Source organism: Rhinolophus ferrumequinum, chromosome 10 (assembly GCF_004115265.2).
Source record: "Rhinolophus ferrumequinum isolate MPI-CBG mRhiFer1 chromosome 10, mRhiFer1_v1.p, whole genome shotgun sequence".
In the NCBI taxonomy this organism is placed as follows: domain Eukaryota; kingdom Metazoa; phylum Chordata; class Mammalia; order Chiroptera; family Rhinolophidae; genus Rhinolophus; species Rhinolophus ferrumequinum.
In genome coordinates this window covers 40,839,133-40,865,653 of record NC_046293.1, presented here as the reverse complement: position 1 = coordinate 40,865,653, position 26,521 = coordinate 40,839,133, and the positions used below count along the sequence as shown (strand labels likewise).

The 26,521-nt window shown below is 36.3% G+C and overlaps 1 protein-coding gene across 2 annotated transcripts in view; it reads left to right on the top strand.

The window, feature by feature from the left end:
- The window catches only part of AMN1 (antagonist of mitotic exit network 1 homolog), a 48,304-nt gene extending 22,516 nt beyond the window's left edge, over positions 1 to 25,788 (top strand). For both annotated transcript variants that reach the window (XM_033118356.1, XM_033118357.1), the window contains exons 3-7: positions 3,030 to 3,174; positions 4,775 to 4,992; positions 5,309 to 5,365; positions 10,867 to 10,978; positions 25,133 to 25,788. In XM_033118356.1, the coding sequence (XP_032974247.1) occupies positions 3,030 to 3,174; positions 4,775 to 4,992; positions 5,309 to 5,365; positions 10,867 to 10,978; positions 25,133 to 25,206 (606 nt within the window). In that variant the 3' untranslated portion in view covers positions 25,207 to 25,788. The remainder of the gene's footprint in view (positions 1 to 3,029; positions 3,175 to 4,774; positions 4,993 to 5,308; positions 5,366 to 10,866; positions 10,979 to 25,132) is intronic.
- Positions 25,789 to 26,521: the final 733 nt, after the last annotated feature.

Below are 26,521 nucleotides of genomic sequence, written 5' to 3'. Positions count from 1 at the left end.
TTATACTATCTGGCACCTTAATTAGGTGTCTTGCCAGGTGCTTTGACCAACAACTAATAGCCACTACCAGACTAATGGTAGCCCAGTGCCCAGATGTTACAATGAATAAATGCGACTGAGACCACCTCTACAAAAGAACTTTTGATCTGAGGAATATGTGACTTAACTCTGCTTCCGACCAGCCTCCTTGTCGCTCAAGTGTTGCCATAAACTCTCCTATTATACACTCAGAAAACGGCTTTCCCTCCTGTGTGGGACATGGCATACCAGCAATGAGCCTGCCTGGTGATGGGGATCAAGGTTGCTTTTTCATTGATGGTCCAGGGATACTTCCTAATGATTGATCATCAAAGCTTTCTAAGGAAATAATCTTGATCAAAAGGGGGAACTATGAAAGAAAAACAGCAAAATGGAGTTGCTACTGTCAAGAGAGCCATCTGAAATAAAGGCAGAAGGCGTCTAGGAAGCTGAGCTAACACACCCCCTCTGTGTGAAACTGAACTTTTGAACTGGACTAAACCACAATGGCAGCATCTTGATACAGTTCCTCGAATTGGCTCTGCATCACTGAACTTTCTATTAAGAAATACATTTTTCACTTAGCTGTAGACATAAGCAACACTCATATAGCACAGTGTAGTCGGCTAGCCAACACCAGTCACAGCTCTTTCAAAACAACTTGTGTGACCCCTTTGGGAGCCCCTTTTTTTCTGTCTTTATAAACTCCTGTCTCTTTTCCCCTTGGAACACACGTGGGTTTCTACCCAAGTTTGTAGCTCCAGAATTATAATTCCTAAGGACTGCCAATAAAGCTTCTGTTAGCAGTTCTTGGTCAAAATTAATCAACAGCAAAGTTAGAAACCAAGAAGAAAAATGATTGGTGTATTTGATTGCATCAAAACGAGCTGCTTTTTGGCAAGAAGAAAAAGAAAGAAGCAAAGTCAAATAGCAACCCAGGAAAAATATTTGCAATACGTGTAAAATTCTACAGGTTTTTTATCTTGACAATTTGAAGAATCTCCACAAACCAGTAAGGAAAATAAAAACAAATACTAAAATAGAAGAATCAGGAAATACTCAAAAGGAAAGAAATATAAATCGCCAATAATGTATAAAAGGACATTTAACCTCATTAGAAATAAAAGTCACAGTTTGTCCTTTAGTTTGGCAGAGGCTTAAAAAAAAATCAGTATTGGTAGTAGTGTGGGGAGCTGTGACTTTTATTCACTGCTGATGAGAATGGAAATTGATAAATCTTTTAGGAGGACAATTTGGCATTAACTGTCAAAAGTCCTAAAATTTTGTATAACATTGATTCAGCAATTTTACTTCTGGTATTTTTTTCCAGTTTTATTGAGATATATTTGACATATAACATTGTATAAGTTTAAATTGTAAAACACACGTGATGTTTTGATACATGTATAGTGAAATGATTAGCACAATAGGGTTAGTTAGCATCTCCATCACTTCATGTAATTACTATTTACTACTGGTATTAACCTCAAGAAAATAATTCAGGAAAGTACAAAAGTACGAGTATGCTCATCATAATGTCATTTATGATAATAGAAATACTTGACAGTTATATATAGCATATAATAAGTGAGGCACCTTTATTTCTCACAAAATATTATCCCCATTTTAATAATGAGGATAGTGAGGCACAAAAAGAAAAAAGAAAAAGATCTTGATGACAGTCAGGCTTCAAAGTCAGGCCTCTGCCTCCAGAATACTTGTTTTTAATCACTATACTATATTGCCTCCTAAATCAGCCTAAATGTTCAACTTAAGTGTTTGCCAGTGTAGTATGCATTTAATAAGTTACGGTGCATGCATAAAATGGAACAGTATGCAACCACAATTATTTCTGTAAAAGGTGCTTATCTGACAAGTATACATGATCTTTTCAAAGGGTTTTTTTTTAAACCTCAAAAAAACATCAAAACTAATGTTTTTCTTTGGGTGCTGGTATTACGGATAATTTTAGTTATAATGGTTAAAAGCGTATGGCCTTTGGAATTAGAAAGACCTGGTTTCTGGTCCTAGCTCTGCTCCTTTTTTGGTGGTGTACTTTGTGTTGCTGTTTAAGTTCTGAGTGCCTCAATCCCTCGTTTATAAAATGGCAATGACCAATCTCTCAGGAGTACGTGTATGAGAGAGAGACAGAGAGAGAGAGAGAGAGAGAGAGAGAGAGAGAGAGAGAGAGAAGGAGAGAGAGAGAGAGAAGGAAGAAGGGAAGGAGGGAGGGAGGGAGGGGGGAGGGAGGGGGCAGAGGGAGAGAGAGAGAGAATATTAAATGATATAATGTGCATTAACACTTAATACCTTTCATGGTTGAGTGCCCAATAAATAGAAATCATTATTTTTCTCATTTTTCCGTTTGAATGTTTTGCAATAATAATAATGCTTTACTTTTATATTCAGAAAAGTAAAGCCATTTCTATTTTGGAAAAAAATAAGTGAAAGAAAAGAAAAATACCCCCAGAAAGAGAGCTCAGAAAGCTTTGAAATTGATCTGGTATTTGTTGCCCTCAAGTAAACATTCAGTAATACTGTTTGTTTGTACCAGCTCCCCAGAATAAGAATAAAGGAGGTAAATTCTCTAGATAAGCAATACTGGTATCCTAAAAGCATTTGTTGTATAAGAGATTAAAGACTCATTCCTGCTGAGCAAAGATGCACGTACCTAGAATCTTTAACAGTAAGCAGAACTACTGGAAGAGGATAAGCTCCCCCACCTTCTTAATTCGGCTTCTGAGGTCTCAGTCTATACCAGCCATTTGTTCTCAACAGTGCTGTGTGTTCCAGTAAAGACTTTGGGGGCAGTAAAAGCTGCTCCTCCAGGTGGAAGTAGGCTTGGCTTTTTCCTGCCTTGTGTATCGTTCTCCACACAGACATGTTTCTGTGTTCTTTGCTGCATTTTCCATCCACCATTTGTCTGTTATGACCACCAAAATACTGAATGTGGAATAAACATTTATATTTATAGGGAAAATTAATTTTTCAAAATCGTGTATGTATTACAGATTTTACATCCTGAAGTCCAAACTCTAGATCTACGGAGCTGTGATATTTCAGATACCGCTCTCCTGCACCTTTGTAACTGCAGAAAACTCAAGAAATTAAATTTAAATTCCTCAAAAGAAAACAGAATTTCCATAACTACAAAAGGTATGTTTAATCCTGAATGAATTGGTAGATTACTATTCACCATCTGACATAATTTTGGAGCAAAAAAGGGGAAAATATGTCAAAGAGAATATGAAGATGTCAAAGAAATAGAAACTATATCAGTAAAAATAAAATAAAGAATCCAAATTAGAATTCTTGCTTATAAACGGTTGGAAGTTAAGAAATACACTGGGTAAGTCAGTACCTTGTATTTTAAACATATTTAAAATAAGCATGGATGGATACCTCTGTATTTTAAATGTTGCCTGGTATAATGGAACAAGAAATGACCAGTTCATAGTTTGTTAAGGCTTTTTTGATGCACTGTTGCAACAGAAAATTAAATTATCAGATTAAACTTCCTATCAGTCTGTACAATTCATGGGTTTTTATAGCCAGACAATTGCATTTTTCAGTGTCACTATTATGTGAATTAGTGAATTTTCACCATTTTTTTTCAAAATAGGGGTTTTTATTTTTTGTTTACCTTTTTCTTCAGTATAAGAAAGAGGGACTTAATTTAACTAAGTTTCTGGAAAGTTTTGGGAGTAGTTGGCTATATTTTGCAGTCATCTTGGTTAGCAAGTTAGGATATTTATGATACTGCAAAGAAGCATAAGTTGTGTTTTTTTCTTTTGACCCCCGCCAGGCCCTCTTCCCTGCTTTCGCTCCCTCCCACCCCCAGCCTTCACTCCACTCTGGTCCTCACACCAAGATGCTTAAGTTTTTAAATGTTTACACAAATAATGACTCACTAAAAAGAGCTTTCATGCTGGACAATAATGAGTAAAATAAAAGTTCTTTCTTAAGATATGGAAAGCAAGAAAAATGACTTACAGATAAATTTACCATCTTCCCTTTTGTGTATTTTGCCCATAAAATTATCTTTTCACAATGCTATAATGTTTGTCCTTGACTGAGGGGCCCTGGATCACCTAAGCATTCTTTTATTTAATTGGCACATTATCACGTACCAGTCTCCAATGTGCATTTGCCTCAGTTTAATTGGATTTAAGGACTTCCCTTTTCTTAACCTGCAGTAAGATTGATCCAGGGTAACAGAGAAGGACCATGGTGGTAGAAAAGGGCAGAGTCAAAGGGGGAAGAGACAGTGTATAGACACAGGTATGATTCCTAAGTAAGGATAAACATGGAAACAATTACTTAAAACATTTGGGCAATTTAACTTGGCTTTCTCTTCAGAGTCCACAAGAAAATTAACTTTATTATTTTAAAACTTTTTGTTGTGACAAAAGAGAATGATTTACTAGTGAGTTACCTAATTTGATTCTGAATGATTTGGCTACTTCCTAAAAGCAAATCTACTCTCTATCTACAAACAATAATGGCTCACCATTAATTGCAGATATTCTGGAGACTATACTACAGACTGTGTAGAGAATTCCTGAAACATTCCAAAGGATTATAAATAAAGATAGCATCACTGGAAAATAAGCATATCCTCACAGATGGACTAGTTTGAAAAAGGCTATCATGGAAGGGGATGTATCAGTACTTGTCATTGCTAAAAAGCAAATCAGTCACATTTCTCATATATATACATATATAGCTCATTGATACATAATTGTGTTTTCCCCAGGAATAAAAGCTGTGGCTTCATCTTGTTCATATCTGCATGAAGCTTCTTTGAAAAGATGTTGCAACCTCACTGATGAAGGAGTCCTTGCTCTCGCACGCAATTGCAGGCTGCTAAAGATCATTGATTTAGGTGGCTGCTTAGGGATTACTGATGTGTCCTTACACGCATTAGGAGAAAACTGCTTATTTTTGCAGTCTGTTGATTTTTCAGCTACTCAGGTAAATGAAATACAGATTTGAAATACAGAGACTGTGTTTGCCCATTGTATTTCCAATGACTCATTAGAAGAACATAATTATTTTTGTTGTGAAATTGTTGACCATTTCATGCTTTAGTAGTTAGTAATTGAAATATAATTTGGCACATTCTGCTCAATTATTTTATGTAAGGGTGGAAGGTATGTGTGGCTAAAACACATATTTCCTAAATGGGAGGCAATAAAACTGTATCTAAATGAGTAATGATTTTTAGAAAATGTTACTTCTATCATCTCCATTTACATGCTGTGTTGTGTTGCTTTTTCTTTTTGCTTAGGTATCTGACAATGGAGTGGTTGCACTTGTTAGTGGACCTTGTGCCAAGAAATTAGAGGTAATTTAAAAATATCTATAAAGATGTTGTTAACTGAATTTTTATATTATCCTCAGAAGTTTTTTTTAAACCTAGCAGACAACCAATGCCTTATTATCAATTAGGTATTTTCATGGACTTTTTTTTGTTTTTGGTCTCTACCTCTTTATTTCCAGAGTAAAGAAAAATTGGTAAAGAAGGAAATAAAGTATGCCTTAAAATAAAAATCCATCTTCCTTCCAATGAAAGTTCTTATTTTCCAAAAGTTTTAGCTTTTAACACATTTAAGGATAACCTTATTTTGGATGAAGATTGTGAAAAGTTATCAGTGTAAAGCAATATTGTTTAGAATTTTCACATCTAACTGATAGGTCTAGTTATTCTCTTGCCGTTATATTTTTCTGGATCCATGAAGTGATCCAGAAAAGGATACTACTGTGACATAAAAGTTATTTTGAGCTGAAGATATTTGAAACTCAACCTATGCAAAAGGAGACTTTGTCTGAACCCCCCAGCCACCAGCCTAAAAGCAAAGCCTTCCAAAATGGTTCACCAGCCATCAAACCCCCTTCAAAGAAGATTTTCCAACCAGTGAAGGTCACTCCTATCACTGGAGGAGTCAGATGAGAACTTGAATAAACAAACATTGTTACGAGACTATCATACCTTCCGTCTACTTTCCTAACGTCATTTGTTTTTCTATAAGTGTCCTTTCTCTGCCTCCCTTTCCTCTATTAAGATATAAGATATAAACTTTAAATTCTAGCCGTTTTTTTGGAGCCACTTTCTCTGTGAGCGCAAACGTGAGTAAACGTTTTTTTTCTTGCTAATCTGTTTTTTGCCAGTTTAATTTGCAGACTTCCAAAGATAGAACCTAAGAGGATAGAGAAAAGATTATTTTCTCCCCAATAGCCACATTGTACAACCAGTTAAAAAGACCTTAAATTAGTATTCAGCCTTTGGATTCAGTGACTGATGTGATACCTATAATAACTTTTTTCTGGATATGTTAAGAAGCCTCTTGTCCTAGGATTTGGGGTTCTTCCTTTCCCAGTTTATAGTGGCGTGTTGTTGTTGTTTTTTTTAACTCTTATTTAATATAGCTGTGCTTGTCAACAATATGCCACATCAAATCCTTTTTGGAAGTAAGCAGACTATAAATGAATTATAAATGTTAGTAACTAAGTTAGTAACTCAGTTAGTAACTAACTAAGGTGGGCCATGGCAGGAAGTCACATCTAGCCTGTGGCTTCCTTGACAAAGGTCAGTCTTTACCTTAAGTGAGCCTGTCTATTGTCTTTTTGCATCTAGGATAATATGCCCTTGGAATGCCAGTAATCCCTTTTGCCTGACCCGAACAGGAAACTACAGAATCCCTCATTATTCTTCTTCTTCCCCTGATTACCATCTCTGTGCTGTAAAAAGTAAACTATTAACTATCCTGTACCCACCTATGTGAAAGAAGTACCTGTCTCCTGTTTACTTTTATATCCAATCCTAGAGATATCCCTGCTTTGCTTTCTCCCACCCCCTTAATCTACCACCAGTGGATTTCCTGTAACCCTCCTCCTTTGATTCTACATATAAAATAAGCTGCAAACCGCCATTTTGTGGAGCATTTTCTCAATCCGTTGAGATTTTGCTTCCCTACAATTGTCATCAGTTTGGCTCAAATAAACTCCTATAAGCTTTCTCTTAGGCTGGATGTTTTCTCGTCAACGTAACTATTGTAATAGAATGGCAGTACCATGTTTTTGCCAAATATTTCTCCTTGAGTTATTGCCCAAAGAGATTATTTTTTTGTGATATTTATATATATCTGCATCCTACTTATATGTATTTGTGTGTATAAAATAGCATATATATATTTTTTTACAAATCTGTTAATGAAGAAATTACCTTGTTTTTCTTATACCGAGTCCCAAATTCCAAATCACATGCAAATGTAGGGGCAATAAACTCTGCCATTATTTTTACTATTTTAAATACTACCATTTGTTGAGCACTTACTGTATTCTAGCCTCTACGCTACCACCTTACATTCATTGGGTTATTTAATTCTTAGAATAACATTATCCTATAGTTACCATCATTTTTAATAAAGTTCTCAAACTGTTAACCCAGTGTATCACTTTCTAATTAAACCACCAGGAAATTCGTTGTTGTGCAGTGATAGGAAATATACTTAACATATTTACTTTACCATTATAAAATTGGAGCACCAACCTAAGCAGACTTAGGAAAAAATCCAGTAGCCAATGTCGACGAAAAACATCCAGCCTAAGAGAAAGCTTATAAGAGTTTATTTGAGCCAAACAGATGACAATTGCTGGAAAGCAAAATCTCAACAGATTGAGAAAATGCTCCTCAGAATGGCGGTTTGCAGTTTATTTTACACAAAGAATCAAAGGAGGAGGGTTACAGGAAATCTATTGGTGGTAGATTGAGGGGGTGGGAGAAAGCAAAGCAGGGAAATCTCTGGGATTGGATAAAAGTAAATTGGAGAGACAGGTACCGTACTTTCACATAGGAGAGTACAGGATAGTTAATATAGAGATGTTAATCAAGGGACAAGAATAATAATGAGGGATTCTGTCCTTTCCTGCTCAGATCTGGAAAAAAGGATTACTGACATTCCAAGGATGTCATCTTAGGTGCAAAAAGTCAATAGACAGGCTCATTAAGGTGAAGACTGACTTTATGAAGGAAGTTTCAGACTAACCATGTGACTTCCCACCATAGCCCACTTTAGTTATGATTTTTTTTTTTTACGTTCATACCATCTTCTGTGGTTATTTTCAGTCTCCTGAGCTTGTCAGGTTTAACCTGTGGCCCCTTTTCCATCTTTGAGTAAGTGTTGATGATTGTAGTGTCCTATCATTGAATTTTTCATTTTTTCATCAAAGCTTATTTCTGTTAAGTGCCAAAACATTTTCATGGGAATCTTTCTAAAATTTGTTAGAACTTCATCCCTTCCGTCAACAAAGTACATAGAGTGAATGTATTTTAACCTCTGGCTCAGAGCATCTTTGTGACAATTTCTAACTGAAATTGAAATACAAAGTTTTCCATCTTTTTAACTGATTCTTCTCTTGTGGGTGATATGTATGCCTACCTTTTATCAGATGTCCTGTTTTAATCTGTTGCTTTTAATTTGTTCTATTCTGTTATTTATGACTTGAAAATAAATTTGATTAAAAGTTTAAGCACATCTTCTAAGACTGACAAATACTTAGTACCGATTTATGTTAATGGCATTTATTGACTATTACGATTGTTTCTGAAATCTCTGTTGATCTGAGTTCCCAGTGAACAGGGACCATTTTGTTCATCATTTTACCCCCAGGTTTTACAGCAGTTGTAGATACATGTACCTCAATAAATGTTCTCATATTCTTACATTAGTCATTGTATAATTTTCTATAATCTTCATGATTAAAAGTTTAATAGTACCTGCAATGTTGTAGGCACTGGCATATCAGAACAAAATATGTCCATATGATTCTTGAATCATTTTTCTGTTGTTGGTAATTCAGATTATTTACTGTTTTTAGCTTTAGCTTTGAGAAATAATCATATGTTGGAGCATATCACATATCACTTTTTTCTTCTATTGCTATAACAAACTCCTAAAAATGGAACAAGTGGATCCATAGATACGAATACTTTTTTAGTAGTCCTAAATTCATGTTGCTAAATTATTCCCATTAAGATTATATTGTAAATTCACAACTTTTGCCGGGACCCCAGTTTGCCAGAATTGAGTATTTTCATTCTTTTTTTTTTTTATGCCTTAATTTAATATATTTTAAATGGAACCTGAGTCAAACACTGTTCCTTGCATCTATTGTTCTCAAATTGTATTTCTTTGTCTGTAGCCTTTGCCAATTTATAGCAGAGAATGTCTTTGTGTTTTTATAACATAGGATACTTTTCGCCTCAGTTTTTATGAAGGAAACTCAGGTTTCCTTTATTTCTAAGATATAATTGATTATAATATATATACCAACTTAATATCAACTTTCAGGAGAAAAGAAATACATCTACCATAAATATACATAAACTATTGGATGAATCTTACTTCCAGAATTTTTAAAATGTTTTTTCTTTTCCAACCAAAGCAAGTTTGGTTTATTTGAATGCTTTCATTAAATTTACCATTTTAAACATTTTAAATATACAATTCAGTGGAATCAAGTATATTTACATTGTTGTGCAGCCATCATCACTATCCATCTCTAGAACTTTATCATCATCCCAAATTGAAACTCTTTAAAGGGACAAAACCCAAGATTCTACCTGAACCATTTATATTTTCAAAACAGATAAGTTATAAGCAAGTCTAGATTGTATTTATGGGTATTCCTTTGTGCGTTAGGGGACCTTACAGATAGATTTGGCTACAGGAAGGTCACATGTTCCATATGAAAGTTTTTACTCATTAAACAATAACTTCCCATTACTCCCTCACGCCCCTAGCCTCTGGCAACCTCTAGTCTACTTTCAGTCTCTATAAATTTGCCTATTCTAATCACATTTTGGTTTTTCCATTTATCCACTGATATTTGTTTCCATCTTTTGGCTATTATGTATACTGCTGCTGTGAACATAGGTGTATAAGATTTGTTTGAGTCCCTCTTTTCAATTCTTTTGAGTATATACCTAGAAGTGACATAGCTAGAGCATATGGTAATTCTATGTTTAATTGCTTAAGAGCCACCATACTGTTCCCACTCAGCTGTACCATTTTACATTCTCACCAGCAATGTAAAAGGGTTCCAAATTAGAACATCAAACAAGGGATATGTATTTCAAACATACAGAAAAGTATAGAAAGTAATGTAACAGAGACTTGTGAACAAACCAGTTGAATTTTAACATTTTCTACATTTACTTCAGTTCTTTTTAAATTATATGGCATATCTAAACTCCTTCCTCATTTATCCTGTTTCTTCCTTCAGAGGTAACCACTATTCTAAAGATACCTATGTATCTTTCCTTGCATGTTTAGGTCCTTCATCAGTCTCTCTCTCTCTCTCTCTCTCTCTCTCTCTCTCTCTCTCTCTCTCTCTCTCTCTCTTCTCTCTCTCTCTCTCTCTCTCTCTCTACATATATATATATATATATATATATATATATACAAGATAATAATATTTAAATTTTTACATAGTAGTTTTATAATGTATGTGTTCTGTTACAGTTTGCTTTTTTAATTCAAAATTTTCTTTTCAAAAATTTTTTATTCAAAATTTTTTTAATTTTTCAAGCTTTATTGAGGTATAATTTACATACAGTGAAATTCACATCTGTAGTGCTTTATAGACTGGTTGGCTGGTTGGACATTTAACTTATAAAGCTTCTATTACTTCCAAATTACTGCAGACTTACATTGGTCTTTTCTAAAGAGTTTTTCTTGCAAGTAGATACTTGGTTCTTTTTATATCAGAGTATTTCCCAAGCATTTTCATACTGTTATTATAGACATATTTTTTCTTTTGATTATCTTTTATTTTTTTAAATAGGAGATTCATATGGGATATTGTAGAAATCTGACTGATGAGGCTGTAGAAGCCGTCCTTACTTGCTGTCCTCAGATACGTATATTACTGTTCCATGGATGCCCCCTGATAACAGGTTAGTGTGATAGACTGCTTGGGTTCAAATCCTGGTTTTATCTTTTAATAACTGTGTGTTCTTGAGTAAATTACTTAAGTCATTCCATTATTCAGTTTCCTTATCTGTAAGATGGGTATACTGACAGTATCTATCTACCTCATAAAGTTGGTCACGATGATTGTCTGACAACACTTAATAAGGTGTGTAACACATAGTAAGGGCTCAGTAAATGTTAGCCGTGATGGTGGTGGTGGTGGTCGTGATGGGAAGTGCTCAATAAAATGTTAACTATTGTGGGGATCATGACGGTGGCAGTGATAGTGGTCATGATACTAACTAAATATGATGCTTTAGTTAAAAATAGTTAAAAATGTAAAGTTCATACTATTACATCTATCTACTATGTTAAATGACCTGTTAACTGTAATCTCATCAATCTTGAGGTTCTTCAGAGCCCACTTTATAGCACCCCCCCCATTATTGCATGTGTCGCCTATCTGCAGTTCTCTTGATTCCAGCAAATGTGTCTGGAAAATATGTTTAGTGATTAATCTAATTTTTAACCAGGAGTTTTAACTCAGAAGGACTGAATAAAGGGGATTGGTACATGAATATACTACTTTGGGGGTTGTGAGAAGGCAAACAGAGGCTCTCTCGTCATCAAACAAGAAACAGAAAACAGAAAATTGTATTCTAATCCTAAATAGTAGGCTGTTGTAAGGTGGAGGAGACCACAGTATGTGAACTATAATAACAGCAACCTTTGATAATAGATATTTTCAGAATACCACCTAAAAGTGTATAAATCTACCCATTGAGCTATGTGTACATTTAATCAATACATTGAACAAGCAAGTACTGTAATACTCTGAAAGTGACTCTATTTTCTTCACACTGTTTTAATTACAGATCTGCTCTAAAGGGGCTAATTTTTTCCAAAGCCAGATGAAATATCAGACATGTGCCATTGACTTTTCTTATCATTCTCAGATAGTCAAGTCTCATCATTTCATATCATTTCAGTAATTCAAATGTTTTAGGCATATGTAATACTCGAAACAAGTTAAAGCTTTTTGCTCCGCCAGTCAGCTCAGGTTTGCTGTAGGTGGATAGACTGCAGTGGATAAAGGGACATTGTTAGTTTCTCTGTTTTATCATCTCATGCTTCGCTTCCTTCCCCAGCTTGCCCACCATGGTTTCTGACCCCACCAGTGTCAGTACATCGTCGAACTGGGGTGAGCAGGAGGGGAGATTAGAGAAAGAAAAAGTCTTACGTTACCATTTCTGCTGTAATCTAGTGTTAGCCCTCTGTGCTCGGAGGGTGAGCTGATCCTGATTCATGCTTTCCCAAAAGTGGGACACTTTTGAAGTTCTTCAGAGCCCACTTCCTGCTACCCCCCTCATTATTGCATGTATCTCCTATCTGCAGTTCTCTTGATTCCAGCAAATGTGTCTAGAAAATAAGTCACAGTGATTATTCTGATATTTAAACCAGGAGCCTTTTGAGATAAATGACATAATTATTGAGATCACTGGTAACTAAAGAGATATTATCAGTTGGTGAATTCAAGAGAAATGCCTAGCCAGTATGATTCCAGATACCAGGAAAGCTTAATGCCACTAAACCTTTCCTCATCCACATAATGACTCAAAATACTGAATTTACCAACTCAACTTTAAGATCCTAAAGGACAGTGGTTATGCCATGTAATTTTTTTTTTTATAAGATTTTTTTTTCTCCATATAGTCATTGTTTTTATTTAACTTATGCCAAAAATGTTTTCTGATTACAAATCATTGGAATACATTAAACTAATATTAGTAATATTGCTTATATCTAGAAATGTAGTGGTTCAGTGTTTTTGTATAGCTTTTTTTTTTTTTTTAATTTATTGGGGTGACAATTGTTAGTAAAATTACATAGATTTCAGGTGTGCAATTCTGTATCACATCATCCATAAATCACACTGTGTTTTCACCACCCAGAGTCAGCTCCCCTTCCATCATCATACATTTGATCCCCCTCACCCTCATCCCCCACCCCCCAACCCCTTTACCTTCTGGTAACCACCAAATTACGTTCCCCAGATTAATTTTCAAGCCCGTGGCCATCCTATGGTCACCGATTGCCCTCCAATCCCCTCACCCTCCCCACCATGTAATTTTTTTCTTTTTCTTTTGTCTTCTATCTCTAATACAGTGTTGTATACATATATTCAGTAAGTACGTATAATTAATTCTAGATTAGAAAAGTAAAATTAGTTATATTTTTCTATACAATATAGCTACGTTAGTGAGACATTAAATTGGAAATTTCAACTAAGGCAACAAGATACGGCAGGTATAAAATTCAAAAGTGAGAGAAATGGCAAAGATGACAATTTTCAAAAGAAATATGTGAGAACCTATTTCACAACCCTGGAAACCAGTCATCCACAAAGAGGTTTTAAAGGATTGAGACGATGATTATTGAGAAAGGATTTTGGTGAGGACTTCTTTGGCTAGTGCTGCTGTTTTTGACCTTTTACCTAGAGCCCAATGAGAGGAACTTTAGTGGAACTACTGGAAACTGATAATGTGCCCTCTGCATAGGCTAGCTGCTGACAGTAGGAGTGAAGGAAAGGCTGCTGCTGCGTTAAAATCAGCCTGACTCCCAGAATCTGAGGATGCATAAGTATTGCTCATAGACCAGATGTGGTCATGGTGGGAGGGAGAGCCATTCTAGAGAAATGAGGGCAGAGAGGGGTTGGGTGTTTTGCAACTTAAAATGTGGTTGGACATTTTATAATAGGAAAGATTAGAAAGTGATAATATTACCTAAATGTTCATCCAGAAGCTAGGGAAGAATGATCCCTCAATGAACAGAGACAAAGGGATATCAACACTATATCTTAATAGCCGTGGTTTTTCAACATACGATTTAAAACACCATTATCAAAAAATGTTATGATATATTTAGAAATATTTTTAATCACAAATAAAATGATAATTTTAATTACAAAAATATCTCAGTTAATCAGAAAAACCATTCCCATGCCTGTGGTCAATTAAAGATTACTTCCCTTTCTACAGAAAAAAAGCTTTTTAAATATTCTGATTTATTCAGAGGTCATAACACCTGAAAACATAATACAGTAAAAAAACCTAAACTGATTCCTAACACTAAGAGATTTACGTAAGCCATTCCCTAATTCAGTAGATGTCCAAGTTAATGTATTTAGAAACTTGATTGAATAAAGCTATTTACTGGTAATCTCTAGAGTATCTATGGAATTATTAGATTATTCAATCTTTTAATATTCTGTAATACACTTGATACACATCAGTTAAATTATGAACATACTGTTTATTCTCTTAGCAGTGAAGACCCACCATTTCTTCCCAAGTTTAGGGAATTTTGTGACTGTATATTTCAATCCTTTTGGTATTGCAATGGAAAGAGGGACCATCCAGGCTGTGTCTCTCCCTCTTCAACGCAGGATCTCTGAGGGAATGATTGCCTATGCCAGACCTCCTTATAAATATGCTAGCAGTATTTGCCAGTGGAAAGGGTCTGTTTACATTGCTTATTTCATAGACCTGGAATTTATGAATTCGTGGTGTTTGGACGGTTTTTTTCCTGCAAGCACAGCCTTGGGAGCTTTCCGTCCCCCTCCCTCCTCCGATACTTTATCGGAGCAGTTTCCTGCGAGCACAGCAATTAGAGGCTTTCCCTTCAAAACAGTATTCAGCGATCACAGCTGTTAGGGACAGACCTCCCCGGCACCCGGCCAGATTTAACCAATCCCTTGCGCCTCAATAGCAATGGCGCGAATCCCCCCCCAAACCCGGTCGGAGTCCTAACCCTATAAAACAAAGCACCCAACCCCAGTAAATGCTCAGTCCTTTGGGAATAATCCTGCTGAGCCCGCCGGTGTAATAAAGCTGTGTTTTCCCTGATCTCTACGTGCCGCTTGAGTCTCTCAGTCTCCGCCGTTCTTCCACAACAGTGGGGCATGGCAGGCTGGCGAATTCACAGACTCTTTTCTACCTATATAACTAACAGAGTATATAAAAATAGAGGGTCCCAAGACAGAACCAGCTTCCTCTGAGAACATGGTTCACATACATTGTTGAACAGTGTGTTCATCTGAAAGCAAAATGTGTCCCATGTTTTATTCTCTGTAAGAAATAATGTTCTGATGATGTTAACCTATGTGTGCATGTTAAAAGCATGTTTTTCTCCTTCCCTCTAGTATTTTAGTTTTATCTTCTCTCTAAAAGATACATGATAGAAATGTAATTCTAGAAGACCACTAGATTTTGTATCCTCCTCTGTATTTCAGAACAAATTCTATTGGTTTTTCTTTGTATTCTTATATCGGTAATGAGATAAAACAACCACTTGCAGTTTGTAGTAATTGAGATAATATTTTATGGCAGCATTTTTCAAATGCATCTCAGGACCCATTTACACTCTTAAAAATTGAGGATTCCAAAGAATTTTTGTTCATGTGGGTTATATTATTAAATTAAAAATTGAAGCTGAGAAATTTTTAATAGATTTATTCATTTTTTAAAAATAACCTATTACATGGAAAAGAGAATTATTTTTATTCAGATCATTACATTTCAGACCATTGTGAATACTCTTTTTTGGTATCACCCCAAACTCAGCAAGTGGTAATTTCTTAAAGGTTAATTGTAGTGTAGAAGTTAAAAAATCAATGAAATTTTCATACAATTACATTACAATCCATTGGTTTGTCTTGCATAATGAATGGATCTTTTACCCATATATGATTTTGTAACATCATGCTGTGGCAGTTTGGAATATTGGTTCTCTGAGCTATACAGATCTTTCAAATGTCAACATAGTTAATTATTTTTTAAAAAATCACATTTGTTAATATCACCACTGATGTCATCAGAAAGGTACTGGGTAGCTTTCAAGATCACAGTGGCAACTACAAATTTTCCAAAATTCACTTGAAAGCTAAAATGTAATCATTGGCTACCAACTCTATCATTTGTTTTCTTTGAAGTGACAGGCTTATTTTGCTCTTTTTCAAGGAATAGTCTGCCTAGTATCCAAATCTGAATAACCTTAGGTTGTCAGATGTTCTTTCAATTAAAAATGGTGTTCCATGTAATACTGGTTTGGTGGTGATAAACTCCTTCAGCTTTTTCTTGTCTGGAAAGCTCCTTATCTGTCCTTCAATTCTAAATGGTAGAGTATAGAGCATAAGGAATGTAGTCAGTAAGATTGTAATAACTAGGTATGGTGCCAGGTAGGTACTAGAGTTATCAGGATGATAGATAGGAATGGGGTTGAGGGCAGGGTGAAAAAGGTGAGGGCATTAAGAAATACAAAGTAAGAGTTAATACAGTAGGGGAAATATAATCAACAATGTGGTAAAGATCATGTAAGGTGCCAGATGGTACTGGGCTTGCCAGGGGGATCACGTCATAGACGGTGTAGATGGCTGATCACTGCGCTGTACACCTGAAGCTGAAGTAGAATAATATTGAATGTCAACTATAACTAAATACATAGGTATATATAGTCACGGGATGTGGAGTACAACATAGGGTAGATAGTTGATGGTATTGTAACAGAGGGGTAAGATGTCAGAGGGTAGTAGCTTGGGGGGTGGTTATTCACTTTATGAGGGTTTTAAATGTCTAACGATTATGTTGCTTTGTACACCTGAAACTAATAAAATAAAATAAAAAAGTGTTCCATGAATAAAGTGACTAGTTCAGCTCACAATCCTGGAAGGATCTTGCACGGTAGGATCTGTATATCATACTTTGAAAAACTGCTTTCCTGTAAAGAAAAATTGTCAGTAAACTTCAGTTCTTGAAGCTAGAGCATGACCTCTCTTTCCAATCACTTGTATTTTCATGTGGCTGTTCGAAGTGGTGTAAGCAGACATTGAAATGGCAAGAGTTCAAAATTTGGGAGATATAATAATATTTTTGACCTGGAAGATTACCTAGTCCAGCATTTACCACCTGTATTACTGTTATATAAATGAGACAAAGATGATCTCTCTATATATTTGTCGGTCCTCTGTTTTACTTCTTCACAGCAGACTTTTAGTACCTTAAAATCCAACTTACACCAAACTCAAATTTTTACTTATCTAGTTGTTGTAAATATAATCTAAATAAACAGATTTTATCTATCTATCCAGAGCTTGCCTGCTTTGCACACCCTGAAAAACTGCACTCAACATTTACTACCCATAAGGAAGATAAAACCCAGGGCTATAAAAGACCCCCACGCCACTCTTGCCCTTTGAGGGCTCTCTGCCCTAGAGACGCCTTACGTTGCTGCCGAGCAACATCCTGACACATAAACCCCCTCTTCAGTTCTCTGGGAGCTTCCTTACCTACTCCCCTTCTGAGTAGTGTCCCCAGACACCGCACCACACACACACACACACACACACACACACACACACACACACACACACACCTTTAGAGGGTCTCATGTTGTAAGGGATTTCCTTTGCATGAAAACCTATCAAAGCGTGGCCCAAATAAAACTTGTGTCCTACTGTCACCTTGTGATCGTATCTCCCTTGATCTGTCCCCAAATCCTTTGAATTCAATAACTATAGTTACACGGTATAGTGTTCTAGAAGACACCAGAGGTGTTACTGGGAAATGACATTGTACCTTGGCTCTTGTCTTTTTAAAGGAAAGACTTCAATCAAGAGACAGTTTGTGCAGCATGAACAGAAGTTTATTAGTAAAATAGAGTCTACTCCGAGACGCGCAGCAGGCTGACCCAAAAGGGAAGCAGCCTCGCCTTACATTGAATCACCTCCCCCCTCCTATTTCTCCTTCTTCCTCTGAGGTGCCTGGTCCTCTGGCATTTAGCAATGCTTTGTTTTGGTTTAGGGGCATGTGTAAACACACCCCTGGGTTTGGGGGCATATGTAAACAAACACATCCTTCTGGGGCATCTGAAAACCTGGAATGTGTTGGGCTAGTCAGGTATTGATGGCCCTGACAAACAGGATGTGTCCCCCTCTTCTCTGACTTCTAACAACATCTCTCTGATTTAGAGGTGTGTGTAAGCCTGGAGTCCTGCTGGGCAGCCAGGGGTCTTGACCCAAGTAGGAGCTACAGCAAGGGGCTTTCTAACCGCGGCTGTTTTTTTTTTTTTTTTTCCTTCTGCTCCTTCCTGTCTATTTACCTGAAGTAAAAATATTGACGTAGGTGATGTTGGATCTGCCGGCAGTTTCTGAGTGCGGGCTGGGATCGTGTCTTGTGAAGCCAAAGAATGGAAACACGGACCAGGGAGTTTTAAAAGTTTTAAAAACAGGATAGTTTATTAGAGGCAGGAGAGGAGGTTGCAGCTCCCGAGCTGCAGCGGGAGCGGGAGGGGGTCCCGAATCGGGGGTGTCCCATGACTGAGGCAAAAGCTCCTACCTTTATACCTTCCCTTTGTCTATTTGGGGAAGGGGAGCAGTTTGGAGAAGGGAATTGTTTGAAGAAGGGAACTGGCGCCTTCTGATGAAATTCCTCTACCAGGTTGGTTCTGCTTGGTAGTGTGCCCAGCCTCACTTTTTTCCCTTTTGCCCATCCTAAAGGAATTAGCAAAGCAATCCACTCTTATCTATCAGATCTGCTCCATTTGTCAGGCCAAAAGGAATTTTATGATTTACCTCAAGGCCTTATTACATTATGTCCTGGAGCAAAGGAGTGATTTCAAAACCTGAAGTTTTAGGATATGGCTGTCTTTTCTTTATCTTACCAGGGACCTACCTATCTACCTAACAATCATACTCACTAACCTGTGTCAATATGTCTCTGTGAGTCCCCAAATGATGTAGGGGACTTTTTAGTGAGTGAGTGTCGGGATCGTGTCTCATGAGACTGAAGAATGGAAACATGGACCCAGGAGAGGCAAAGAGTTTTAAAAAGAGGATAGTTTATTGAAAGCAGAGTCAGAGCTCCCAAGCGCGAGGGGGTCTCGAATGGGGGTGCCCAGTGAGTGAGGTAAAAGCTCTTACTTTTATACCTTCCCTTGCCTGTTTGGGGAAGGGGAGCTGGCGCCTTTTAATGAAATTCTTCTACCAGTTTTGTTCTGCTTGCCCATTCTGAAGGAATCAGCAAAATAACCCACTCTTATCTATCAGATCTGCTCCATTTGTCAGGCCAAAAGGAATTTTATGATTAACCTCAAGGCTTTGTTAGATTTTGCCTGGAGCGAAGGAGTGATTTCAAAACCTGGAGTTTTAAGATATGGCTGTCTTTGTTTATTCCACCAGGGACCTCCCTGTCTATCTAATGACAAGTTAACTAACCTGTTTCATACCTACCCTATCAGACGTATAGCATAAAAAAACCAAAAAAAAGTTTATATGTCCAAAAAGTTTGGGAAATGCAACACGCCAGTATGATGAATATTATCAAAGGCTCTGAAAAATACGATAGCTAAGAAAGAAGCTTTTTACTCCAACCATTCCCCAAAATTTTTTAGCACAAAATACTATGTATGTTATTTTTCTGACCCCTGATTTCATAGAATAGGAAAGTGAGATACTGAAATGTTACTTGCCCATTGTGACACAGGTTTTAATAATACTGCCAAGACTAAAACTAAAATCTCAAGATACAGTGAAATGAGCACCTATCCCCAGTCTCCTGCCATCTCTCCAAAACATCAACTTATCTTTTATGGACCTAAACTTTCCCTTATGTATGTTTGTCAGTCATACAATTAGGAGATCTGATAAAAGTTCATACACAATGGTTTTTATCAATAAAGCTTCTTAAAGAGAAAAAGCTGAAGTTTTTCTGCTACCCAGATCATCCCTGCTCGTCCCCCTTTCCCATCAGTACTGCCGCCATTAGATGTTTTTGCTACCACCACTGAATGAAAATAAAGTAGGCTAATATATTCCCCTTTAATTTTTTTTCTCCAAAGAAGACAATTGCTTTTTTTGGACTGAAAAGTGAAAATTCTTCTTTCATGACACATTATACAACATGTTTCCTCTTGCTTATGTATTCATGTGATTGCTCGTGTATGACTATATAAGACAATACAATTGACAGTCTATAAAAAGAATATATGTATGTACATATGTTTGTGCAATTCTAGTATTATGTTAGCCTCACAGCAACCTGACCCCCACATTGGTAGTTATTGGGCACGGCCAGAGGAATGAGTCATGGGAGATCAAACAAATTAGCTTTTGTTTGGCGTGTTTGAGCAGCAGGAGGTCAGGTTAAAAAACACCATGACCTCCCTGAGCAAGAGGGTTATGGAGTTTTCTAAGGGGAGGTAAACAAGGCTATTCTTCTTCAATGCTTCAGGGGCTTTTGTTGCATCATTCATCGCAACTGAGGGTTTCAGGGTATGACCATGTCCTCTTACTGTACATTCTGGTTCCATGCCATTGTCCAGGAATGTTCAGGTCCGTTGATCATGGGCTCCTGTGAGAAAAATACAAGCCAGCAGGTACAAGCAAGCAGGGAGCAAGACAAGATGGCTTCTAAGATAAGATGGTTTCTATTCAATACAGTTTCTATTCAGTACATTCCTGGTCTCTCTCCAGGCCTGAGGTGGTTTCTTCTCCTGGCCTAACAGTAGTACCCACTGCAGTTATCCATCAGATTCCCTGAATTAATCAGTTTATGTTCTCTACTTTATCTGTAGGTCTTTATAAAATTTCCTTCTAGTTAGACTATAAACAAAACTCCACACTATAAATTAGGTCTTGAAACTGTCAGAAGCACTCTGATTTTATTTCTGCAGAAGAAACAAACAAAAAAACTAAGCTGCTGTTTTAAAATCCTGTAAATAATAGACATTATAGAAGCAGGAAAGTAATTCTTAAACTTAAGCTTTTAATTTAATTATGTCTATAATGGTGATCAGTAAGTTCAACTCACACACTTGTTAATCTTCTACGGTGAACCTGCATTTTAGTTTCTCATAATTATCTAAACATGTTTCACAGTATTCACAGACGTGGAGGTTTAGATTTTAGAAGGGCAATAAAGCAATTGGATAGTAGCAGAGTCCTTATGTTTACATTAAAAGACAGGAAAACCCAAGAGGAAATCTGCTGCTTGGAATTGACTCAATTTTAGTGATATCTGAGGATTTGTTTCAACCTGATTTCTTTACAAGTTCTTTACATAGATTCCTAGATGACAGCACTATCAAGATTTACCCCAAAGAGCCAAAACAGAGGTATTTAAGACCCAAGTGGTTTGCTTCAGTTTCCCTATAATTAAACTGATTACTTGCTTAAAGGACAACTTTTTTTTTCTTTTTCATTTTCTCAATCCTATATTATTCTGTTACTTCATCCTTATTTATTCATTCATTACTATTCCAGTATCACAGAACGAAGCATTAGAATTCTGACCATTGTTAATAAAAAAAAGTGCCCAGCCTCACTTTTTTCCCTGTGTATTCTACAAAAATGTCTAAAGTACATTTTCCTTGATCATTTGGAAAAAATTAGTTTGTTAATTTATATTTCCCATGATTTCTTTTTCTTGGTGCCCCAAAAGCCCCTATCATGAATCTCTTTCAAAAAGTGGTCTCCATCTATGTTAGTCGTAGATTTTTAGAGAGATGGTGAATGTTTCCTTAGAAGTCTTTTTTTTTTTTTTAACTTTTAAAATTTATTTTAAGTGTGTTTTTCCAGAACCCATCAGCTCCAAGGCAAGTAGTTGTCTCAGTCTAGCTGTGGAGGGCGCAGCTCACAATGGCCCATGTGAGGATGGGACTGGCAACCCTGGTGTTCCAAGCATGGTGCTCTAACCAGCTGAGCTAACGGGCCATCCCCCAGAAGTCTGGTAAACAACTCCCTTGTTTTAAAGATAAAAGAACTGAGATACAATGAGTTGAAATGGTTTGCCCCAGATCCTAGAAATAGCTGATGGTAGAACTAGAATTAAAAACCTAAGTCACCTGATCCATAATCTCCAGTTCTTTCCCCCCAATAGAATAATTTCCTGAGCCCGTACTTTCTCCCTATAGCATAAACTCACAGGCATTGAATATTTCTACTGTTCAAACTCAAAGTCCCAAATACTCTTTATTTTCAGAGGAAAAGCTGCCTGAGGAGACTTGAATAATGTAATACTGCCATCTAGCATGAAAATGTTTTAATTACATAAAAATATATCGTATGCTTACTATTGGAGGGAGAGTGTCTTCCTATTTATGTGCAACAATAAATTCCTACAGAAGAGTGACACAAATATAGTCAGAAAACAAATATTTATATATGTTTGATAACATTCATAACTAGTAAAAATGCCAAAATAATCCTAGAAACAACAGCTAAAATGAAATTAGTGTTTTCCAATTTTTGTTTTATAAAATTGTATTGGCTATTCTGGGTAATTTGAATTCCCATATGAATATTAGGATCATCTTGTCATTTTCTTTAAAAAAACGAAGTGGGGGTATTTTGGTAAGGATTGCGTTGAATCTATAGATTTGGGAAGTATTACCATCTTTTTTTTTAGTGCATGTGCTGCCAAAGCGAGCACAAGTATTACCATCTTAATATTAAGTCTTCTGATCTATGAACATGGATGTCTTTCCATTTATTTAGATCTTCTTTAATTTCTTTCAACAATGTTTTAGTTTTCAGAGTATGTGTTTTTCACTTGTTACGTTTAGTCCTGTTTTTTTTTTCTTTTTAATGGCAATGAAAATGGAATTAGTTTCTTAATTTCATTTTTGGATTGTTTGTTGCGAGTGTATAGAAACACATTTGATGTCTGTATATTGATCTTATACCCTGCAACCTTGCTGAACTTTATTACTTCTGATTTTTTAGAGGATTTCTTTGAACATTCTATATGCAATATTACATAATCTACAAATAAAGATAGTTTTATTTCTTCCTTTCCAACATGAATGCCTTTGATTTCTATTTCTTTCCTGATTTCCTTGGCTGGAACCTCCAGTGCAATGCTGAATAGAAGTGGCAAGAGCAGACATCCTTGTCTTGTTCCTGATCTTAGGGGGAAAACATTTTTTCCCCCCAAAACTTTGGTATCAGTGTTTCACCATTGAGTATGATGTTAGCTGTGGTTTTCCATAGATGCCCTTTATCATTTTGAGCAAGTTCCCTTCTATTCCTAGTTTGTTGAATGTTTTTATCATGAGTGTTGGATTTTGTCAAATGCTTTTTCTGTCTATGGAGATGATCATGTGGTTATTGTCCTTTATTCTATTGATATGCTATATGTCATAGGCAGAATAATGCCCCCACCCCAAGGTATCCACGTTCTAATGCCCAGAACCTGTGGTATGTTAGGTTATATAAGATTGCAAATGGAATTGAAAAATTGCTAGTCAGTTGACCTTAAAAATAGGGAGATTATCCCAGATTATCCAGGTGTGCCCAATGTAATTATTAGAGTCCTTAAAAGTGCAAGAGGGAGGCAGAAGGAGAACCATAGAGATGGCAGCGTGAGAAGGATTCTGTCCAATGTTGTTCACTTTGAATATGAAGGAATACAAAGAATATGGTGGCTTTTTAGAAGCTAAAAAAGTCGAGGTGGATTCTCCCCTAGAGTCTCCAAAAAGGAATGCTGACCTGCTCAAACCTGATTTTAGCTCAGTGAGACCCATTTTGGGATTCTGACCTCCAAAATTGTACGATAATGAATTTGTGCTGTGTTAAGCCCTTAAGGTTGTGGTAATTTATTACAACAGAAATAGGAAACTAATACAATGTATTACATTGATTTCCAGATGTTCAACCAATCTTGCATACCTAAGTCCCAGTTGATCATGGCATATAATCTTTTCTATATTTTTACTAGATTTGGTTTGCTAGTGTTTTCTTGAGGATTTTTGAGTACATATTCGTAAAAGAGATTGGTCTGTAGTTGTGTGTGTGTGATGTCTTTGGTATCAGGGTAATTCTGGCCTCAGAATGAGTTGTGAAGTGTTCTCCCTTCCTCTATTAGTATAGCCACTCTAGCTTTGTTATAGTTGCTGTTTGCATGATGCATCTTTGTCCGTCCTTTTACTTTCAACCTATTAAAACCTGTCTTTAATTTAGATTTCTTGTATAATACATTTCCTCTATAATAACTGATGATATTTTTCTGACAATGAATAAAACTATATTTGTTTCTTTTAAATTAGCTACTGCTGTAAACCTTTATTTTCCCAACTAGAATAACTTCTCAATTCCACAGTCTTTTGTTCTTCTCCTTGCACTAAACCTTGGCGTTTGGTCTTATTTTTGTTTTGCTTAAAATAAAATTTAGTAACCAAATGTTGGACCCACTTTTTTTTCCTATTGGTCTGTGAAGTCTGTAAGTCTGAGAATCACTAAACTAGAACATTTCCAAGACTAGGTTAGAACATTTCCAAGACTGTTGTACATAAAACATAGATTGTATCTATGGAACAAGTTTGTTAAACTTCTGAATAATTTTTAAAGTAATAAATTTTTAGCAGTGTTTTTGCTTTGGTTTATATTTTTAAGACATTATAAAACTGACTTTGCAAAAGAGATGTAAACCTTATTAAAATCACTACTATACCTTGTGAATAATTGAAAACTATCTAAATGTTCAATAATACACATTGGTTAAATTATAATGAGTTTATATAATAATATCTATTAAAAACCATCCTTTATAATAGTATTATATGACATGGAAAACTGTTCAACTACAGGTCAGTTTGTCTTATTCTAGTAACCGTTCCCACCCCTAATCTTTTTGGACATGTTGCAACTTCCCAAGGTGCTTTACCATACCTGTTGGCTTTCTTGAATCCTGCTCATTCCTTTGTAAATAGACGCTTTATTAAACCCTGTTCAAATACTTTACTTTAGTGCATCATCCATTTCCTGCCAGGAGCCTGAGAAAGGCAATATACACAGGTTCATGATGAAATTACACCATTACCCTCTGGTTGGTGAAATTACAGAGAAACAATATATGCCTGTTTTTTAAAAGTATTACTATGATGTGTGCACTACAACTAGTAATAGTGAGGGTTACCATTAATTAAATGTATTTTTAGTTGTATATTATTCTTTACGTATCATTTCATTTAATCCTTTAAATAACCCTATGAGATATAATAGTTATCATCCCCAGTTTATGCATGAAGACACATGAAATATCTCTGATTACTGTGAATTAATGTATCATCGTTGTTTCCTTTTGTAGATCATTCACGAGAAGTCTTGGAGCAATTAGTAGGCCCAAACAAATTAAAGCAAGTGACATGGACTGTTTACTGATGCTCGTCGAAGCTGCGATCTTCACACTACCAGGAAATGATGGTCTTGGAGATTGGCTTTCCAATGTATAAGGTGGTTTGTGCTTTAACCAGACTCTTGAACACTTTAACAGTGCTATTAATACCATTCTGTGTTTGCTTGATGAGTCAGTTTTTGAAGTGGTAATCCTAGCATGCCCAATGATGGATTTGGGGTGGGTGGGGGTAGGGAGGGTGTTTGTTTCTTAAACAACAAAGTTTTAAAATTACCTGTCTTCCCTGGAGATTTCCTTCTCCTTCCTATTTAAGCTGTTATAAGAGAAACTTACCAATATGGATAGACATTAAGAGAATGCTAAGTAAAAGTATTTCTAAAAACATTAATTACCTTTCTAGCTATTTTCTGGCTCCTACCTTCCTGAAGTATTTAAATGCCCATTGGCCAAAAGCAAAGCTGAACATCCAGCCTATAAATTCTTTACAAATTTTAATATTTCAGTGAAATGAAGAAATATAATACTGTTCTAATCCATGATATCATACACCTTCGCCATTCACCATATGAATGTTACTGAGGCCCTTGTCCAACCACTTACTTCATTGATTTTTATGGCTACTTTTTCTGAAAAGAGTTCCCAGACCTAATTCCAACATGTGTATGTGTGTGGGGTCCCCCCACACGAACAAACAATTCTCAGCATCAGCCCAGGCATCCAAGAATTCAACTCAATACTGACACTATCTACTTGGAGATAGCGTCAGATTCTATAGGTTAAAGGTTCAGTCCTAAAAGACTGCCCTCCTCCACCCCCCACTTCAGATGCCAGTTGCAAGGCCAAGTTGTTACCTGTGCTTCAGACCAATCAGCTACAAACTGGAGATTCCAATGATTCCCTCCTTGGGTTTGATTAATTTGCTAGAACACTCAGAACTCAGGAAAACATGTCTATTCACTAGAATACCAGTTTGTTACAAAAAATATTAAAGGATACCAATCAACAGCCTGATGAAGAGATACATAAGGAGAGGTCCTGCACAAAGGAACTTCTGTCCTCATGGAGCTTGGGGCCCACAGCGGTGGCAGGTGGAAGGCTTCTGGTTCTTCAGCCCGGAAGTTCTCCAAACCCCCTCCTTGTAGGATTTTATGGAGGCCTCATTACATAGGCATGATTAATTAATTCATTGGCCACTGGTGATTGATACAAACTCTAGTCCCTCCTCCCCAGAAAATCGGGGTGAGACTGAAAGTTCCAACCCTTTATTCATGGTTGGTTCATGGCAACCAGCTTCCGTTCTTAGGCGCTTTGCAAAAGTCACCTTCATTAACATAAACTCAG